Source organism: Macadamia integrifolia, unplaced genomic scaffold, assembly GCF_013358625.1.
Source record: "Macadamia integrifolia cultivar HAES 741 unplaced genomic scaffold, SCU_Mint_v3 scaffold3098, whole genome shotgun sequence".
Lineage (NCBI taxonomy): Eukaryota > Viridiplantae > Streptophyta > Magnoliopsida > Proteales > Proteaceae > Macadamia > Macadamia integrifolia.
In genome coordinates this window covers 1-6,335 of record NW_024869203.1, presented here as the reverse complement: position 1 = coordinate 6,335, position 6,335 = coordinate 1, and the positions used below count along the sequence as shown (strand labels likewise).

The 6,335-nt window shown below is 42.4% G+C and overlaps 1 protein-coding gene across 1 annotated transcript; it reads left to right on the top strand.

Moving 5' to 3' along the window:
• Positions 1 to 1,912: 1,912 nt before the first annotated feature.
• Positions 1,913 to 5,199, top strand: LOC122067738 (H/ACA ribonucleoprotein complex non-core subunit NAF1). The gene is made up of 5 exons (XM_042631581.1): positions 1,913 to 2,191; positions 2,251 to 2,445; positions 2,494 to 2,949; positions 3,669 to 3,746; positions 4,286 to 5,199. The coding sequence occupies exons 1-5, from the start codon at positions 1,913 to 1,915 to the stop codon at positions 4,787 to 4,789; spliced, it is 1,512 nt and encodes a 503-aa protein (XP_042487515.1). The 3' UTR covers positions 4,790 to 5,199.
• Positions 5,200 to 6,335: the final 1,136 nt, after the last annotated feature.

Genomic DNA, 6,335 nt, shown 5'->3' with positions numbered 1-6,335 from the left:
AAAAAAATAAAGTGGTTGCTCTCCCTGTGTTTGACCCGTAGCTATACTGATCTGTACGCTTGTGGTTACATTTTAAAATCTCAAACACCTACCTTGGAAGTAATCAACTACTGTAGTCACTTACCTCATGAAGAAGTGTGGAGGACTTTATTTTCAACTGTTAAGAAATCCCTGGAAAGAGTTTTTGGTGCAGCTTCAACAAGCAGCATCTTGAAGCAAACACAACATGATTAAGCTCTTAACAACAACTGCCTAGCGCAGTTGGTGAGCTGTGGTGCGCAAAAATCCGATGCTCACGAAGAGGTAGAGATGTAAACGGTTCGAATTCGGCTCGGATAGGGTAATTCCATTTCCGAATTCATTTAAAATTTATATATCTATATTCGAACCTATTAACCGTTCGAAAATGAAAATTACTTTCAATTCCGAATTCGATCACTCATCAGATAATTCGGTTATTGTTCGATTCGAATGACCACCGGGAGAGAGAGGGAGAGGTACCATGCTTCCATCTGTGACTCGAATGGAACATCCTTCAATCTTTACTGATCACCAAGGAGAGAGAGAGAGAGAGAGAGAGAGAGAGAGAGAGAGAGAGAGAGAGAGAGAGATGCTTCCATTTGTTCCTCTCTGATTCGGCTGACCCACCTGTGCCATTATCTTTCAAAGATGTTCGCGTCTCTGGGATTACCGATCGAGTCCCCAGCTTTAGATGCTTCCCGGCTTGCCTCCAATGCCGCCGCCGCACCCTCTCTTGGGCTTCAAATGCTTCCTGGCCTGCCACCGATGCCACCACTGTACTCTCTCTCCTCAGAAGCTTCCCAGCCTGCCTCTCATGTTGCCGCCGCACCCTCTCTTCAAGAGATCGATTAAGTTTAGGTCTCTTTAAGTCTTTACTCGTGTTTCTTTCCTATTTTTTAAGTCTTTTTTTTTTTTTTAGTAATGACGTGTTAAGAAGTAATATATTTCTTTTTTAGTTTTTCAAAATTTTGGAACATGGATTATTTTAATTACATTTTCTTAAAGAGAGAGAGAGAGAGAGAGGGTTACAATTTGTGTGCTTTAATCCTGGAATAGGGTCATTTAATCAATTAGACGGGTATGGATATTTTATTACCATTGAATAGCTAAACGAATCGGATAATAATCTGTTCGAAAATGGGATTATCATATTCGTATCCGATTAGTTATCGGACTAATTCGAATAGTTTCCAAATATTGATTTTCCGAATACGGATGCTCCTAAAGGAATACGAACACGGATCGAATACGAATTTTTGACTATCCATTTACATCCCTACTAGGAGGTCTCATGTTCCAGCCTCTTGGCTATTATCTACTTCCTCTCCATACCTGTCAAAAAAAAAAAAGTTATATACCGTAGAATGTCTATATGTTGACTTCAAGTTGCATGGATAGAGTAAGTAACAATAGTATTTATCTCTAGTTTAAGCAAGCATTATTCTTAGAAGTATATCCAATATAACCATTGCAGTAACACTTGTTGTAGCTTTGACTTACAAACTCTTGTAGCGGCAACATAGATAGTAATTGGGGGCATTAGACACAAATAAATGAGTTCATCTGTGGAGAGCTGGAGCACAAATTGATTGATTAATTTATCCGCTACTCATACAATTTATGTGCAGAATAAATGAATTGTGAAAGTCTATAATTATCTAATGTTAATGTTGCAATGAGAGCACCATTTAATTGACCAATTCTTGAACTTTTTTATGCATACTTTTATGTGATCACAATGTTGTAACCAAACATGAAATGGAAAAGCACATCGGGAGAGCACCATTAATGTTTACTTCCATGGTTCCAACGATGAATCTCTGTGCCCTTATTCCATCTCTCCAACTGTATCTTCATCTTCAAAACCCTTTCTCTTTCTCTGTGTTCGGAGATGGTTGGTTTTGATCCCTCCACCGAAGACCTCTGCAAAGCTTCTCCCAAACTCTCCAAGCCAGTGATTGCAGACAACCCTCTTGCCACCGTGCTTGATGATTTCTGCCCACCAATGGTCGTTAAGAAGTTTACAGATTTTGATTCTATAGACGATTGGGTTGTTGACTACGATCCAATTGAAATGCCGATTGGAGGAAATGACCACTGTCCCCATGGCTCTGTTACTAATACGATTGTTGAAGAAACCCTCACAGGAATAGTTCCTGGAGGGTTGGAGGTTTTTGGTTCTCAAATAGAGGAGGGAATGAAGAACGTTCTGATCAAATTTCTACTCAGTCGGAAAACTTGGAAGAGTTGGATGGAAAGGGATCAGATGAATGTGTGGCAGTTGTTCAGGACAATGGCTCTGGTATTAATACGAGTGTTGAAAAAACCCTCAAAGGAACTGCTGATGAAAAACCATCTGTGGAAGGAGCAGTTCCTGGAGAGTTGGAGCATTTTGGTTCACAATTAGAGGAGGAAATGGGGAAGGTTTGTTTGGTTGATACTTCCGAGAGTTCTGACCAAATTTCTATTTAGTTGGAAAACTTGGAGCTGTTGGATGAAAAGGGATCAGATGAGTGTAGGGAAGTTGTTCAGAGTGTCACGGTAGGTGTCCAGAATGTCACTGAAGAAACAGAAGTTGCTGTGAATGGAGAGCTGGGGTTTAAGGTTTCTTTAGTCACTAATGTGGAAAAGCCAGAGGCAATGACTGGCGTGAGTGGCTCAGAGAGTGTAGAACTCAGTGATGGAGACGAGAGTGATAGTAGTTCGGGGTCAGAGAGTGACAGTTCTTCCTCGTCGTCTTCATTTTCTTCAAGCAGTGAAGAAGAGGACGAAGAGGAAGAAGAGGAGGACAAGAGAGACACGATGGAAGTTGGAGAAATTGAAGAAGGTGAAATAAGGGATCTTGATAATGGGATTGCTGCTGAAAGTGATAATGAAGAAGGCGAGGGTGTACTGAGAAGACCCATACGATCAAATAATGAGCTTGAGGTAATCATGGAGTTTTTCATGGTCTTATATCTTTACATATTATTTGCCTGTATTTTGTGGGCACTGAGTTTTAAGGGCAAATTTTCGCCAATATCCTTTTCAATATTATAAATATAAATATGAATGCAATTCTATATGTTGTTTCGTTAGTGAGACTTTTAGAAGCGAAAGAGGAGATTGACATTTTGTAAATGCATTCAAACTTCCCAGTAGAATATACATGAACTTGAAAGGGAAATAATTGATGGTAGTTCATTCCTAAATGCTGTTTGTGTGTAGGTCCTCCTTATTGCTGTATACAGTTTTTTGGGGGAGGGGTGTGGAGGGTTGTGATTTTGTGGGTATGGATTAGTTCAAGTAGTGATATCCATGCTGAAGAAAATTATATAGAATTACCATTTGGTGTAGCTGAGGGAAGTGATGGGATTTGCGAGAGAAAGGTTGACTAGAACTGACTTGGCATAGAACTGAAACATGGATGGTACCTTGAGTATGGTCTGATCTAGTTAATTGCATTGGCATGGTTCAAAGACTGACCGGTAAAGATAAATGAGAAGTCATCTTTCGATGTGTCAGATCTCTTTTCAAGAAAACTAGGGCATTCTTGCTATAGAGTCTGCGCTTTTGTAATCGTGTTTTGTGTTGCTGATTTTAATTATTGATCATCTATGATTTGCAGTCAAAATGGTAATAGGACTTATGACAGGAATATCTTGCAGATTCTCCCTCCAGTTCCTCATGTGGATGTTGCCCTGGAACCTCATCATCAGACCGTGCCTGTTGGAGTTATTTCATCTGTAAGTCCAAAAACGACACTGCAATCTTTCTTGCTAATAAGGGTTCATAGACTGGTGCAAGCGCCTTTTGGCATGGTGGTGGTTGCCAGTGTAGTAGGGTGCTGGCCTAAGTCCAAGGGAGTGGTTGCTTGTTTGACTCCCCATCAGATGTTAGACATCCTGTCACACCCCCCCCCCTTTGGCCATCTCTCCTCTTGGAGCTGGGACGCCACCCCTGGCCGCCCTCTTGGGCCTACAGCCTTAGTGGCCTTTGGGCCGTCAACAGGATTTGACAAACACCCCCCACCCCTCCCCAAAAAAAAAGAAGGGGGGGGGGGGTAGGTAGACCCTATTTTTGTTAGTATAATCTTATGGTCTATCTTCCATAAGTTGGGCCCTGTTTTCCGATCCAGGTAATTTCTTCAGTACACCACTTAAGACATTATCCGATGAAAATACAGTTAAAGTGGCTGTCTTGGTCCCTTTATGAGATTGCCAATATTTTCCAACTGAACCAGTTAGTTCTCCAATTGCATTGATGAATCTATTCTCAATTTCAGATTATGGGAACAAAGGTTGTCGTGGAAGGGCTAGAGAAGCACAACCCCCTTAATGAGGGTTCTATCATCTGGATCACAGAGGCTAGGTTGCCGCTGGGGTTGGTAGATGAGATCTTTGGACCTGTCAAGAACCCTTATTATGTTGTACGGTACAATTCAGATGAGGAGCTTCCTGCTAGAATACATGAAGGGACCCTTGTGTCCTTTGTTGAGGCTTTTGCTAATCATGCCCTCAATGACAAGAACCTTTACAGGAAAGGTTACGATGCATCTGGTGAGAATGACGAAGAATTTTCTGATGAGGTTGAGTTCTCTGATGATGAAAAGGAGGCCGAGTACAGAAGAATGCAGAGGATGGCAAAACGAGGGACAGATGATCGTCAGCATGTGAACCAGGATTTAGTGGACAGGAAGAAATATCAACAAAAGGGTGAATTCCAGAAGAAAATCCACCCTTCAGCCACTCCAGACTCACAACCTCCTGCTTATGGCAGTCAGCCGTGAGGAATTCTAAACCAACGGCATACACATGCACCGACTGTTGCTCAACAAAAAGGTGAATTCTTGAAGAAAATCCACCCTTCTGCTTGTGGCAATCAGCCACGAGGAATTCCAAACCAACACCATACACATTCACCATCTATTGCAGCACCAGTTGGTTGTGGTGGTGGAATTCCAAACCAACACCATATACATGCACCATCTGTTGCAGCACCAGGTGGTTGTGGTGGTTGTGCTTGCTCTCATAGCACTGGACCAGGCAGTGCCGGTATGTCTGCATTTGATCCATCTGTTTTACAAATGGGGAAGGCTACCTATTGTCCACCTCAGCATTTGTTAGCGTTAAATAATGGTGTCTGGCCAAATGGGATGCAATCTCAGCAGCAGTAGCATCATGCAATTTTCCCAAATATTATTGGGGGGGGGGGGTGTCCATTCTGCAGTGGCCTTCCTTTTTTGAGATGGAGCCTCTGTATATCCTTTTCAATAACCCTAATAACTATTAAACTAAAAATGATTAAAAAAAAGGTGCTATCAAGGAATTATAGTAGAAATGTATAATGCATTGACATACAAAAAATGCTACAGGGTTTCATCAACTTGCTTTTGACTGCCTAAGCCTCTGTCATCTTCCCTTTCTTGGAAACTCCATTCCATAAAATGCTACAAGTGTAGTTGAGCTAAATCGCCTCAATTTTCAGCTCTCTGTAGAGAGCCAATGAAGCATCAGTGGATTCAACGCCATCACATCTTGAGAACCCATTGAAAAGATTGGTATAGGTAAACCCATCTGGGACAAAACCATGGGTTTCTCTCTCTTCAGAAGCTGCTTTGCCACCTCTGCTATGGTTGGAGTCTCCTTTGGATCTCTTCTACCTTTTTGCCATCTTTTCACCTTCCTTTGCACCTGTTTTCTCTGATCTCTTACTTGTATGCACCAATTTGAAGATTGGCAAGGGATGCAGCAGAGGTGCTTATATGCATGAAGAAAAAAGGGATCTCTTTGTCCTACAACTGCTTACTAGCACTATGGTTTCTATAGAACAGTTTGATGAAACCTTGCTTGGAGAGAATGAGATGATTTAAGTGAAGATTGAACCCTGCTCCATGAGCATCCGAATCTCTCTCACTAGTGCTTCATATGTGTGGTGGCGGCCTTCTTTCCCACCGCGGGGGAGGGCAATTGGGGTTGGGGTTGGGGTTGGGGTTTAAGTCATCATAGATAGGAAGGAGGGGCAAATTCAGGAGGACGTCTGTAATACCCTACTTTTAAACCCGGTCTGATTAAGCGGTTGAACCGGTTTAACCATGCAGGAACCGAGCCAGAGGAAATTAGAGCAGGTTCCTTATGGGCTATGATGGCACGGGTGACCTTAAACACCGGCTGGCCCGACAAGTCCGAGCCAGTGCCAGAAGAGACGGGAGTGCCCAAACCGTGTACGTGCACCTACCATAAGGCTATGTACGGATAAAACAGGTATTATATCCGTATTTTAAGGTATATACGTATGCTACATCGTATGCTTGGGGTGGGGTTTGCGCCGAGGTC

Excerpts from the sequence above, each read along its gene's own strand:
- LOC122067738 (XM_042631581.1), top strand. The coding sequence starts at position 1,913 with ATGGTTGGTTTTGATCCCTCCACCGAAGACCTCTGCAAAGCTTCTCCC. Across the intron at positions 2,192-2,250 it reads TAGTTCCTGGAGGGTTGGAG|TCGGAAAACTTGGAAGAGTT; the intron begins GTTTTTGGTTCT and ends ATTTCTACTCAG. Across the intron at positions 2,950-3,668 it reads GATCAAATAATGAGCTTGAG|ATTCTCCCTCCAGTTCCTCA; the intron begins GTAATCATGGAG and ends AATATCTTGCAG.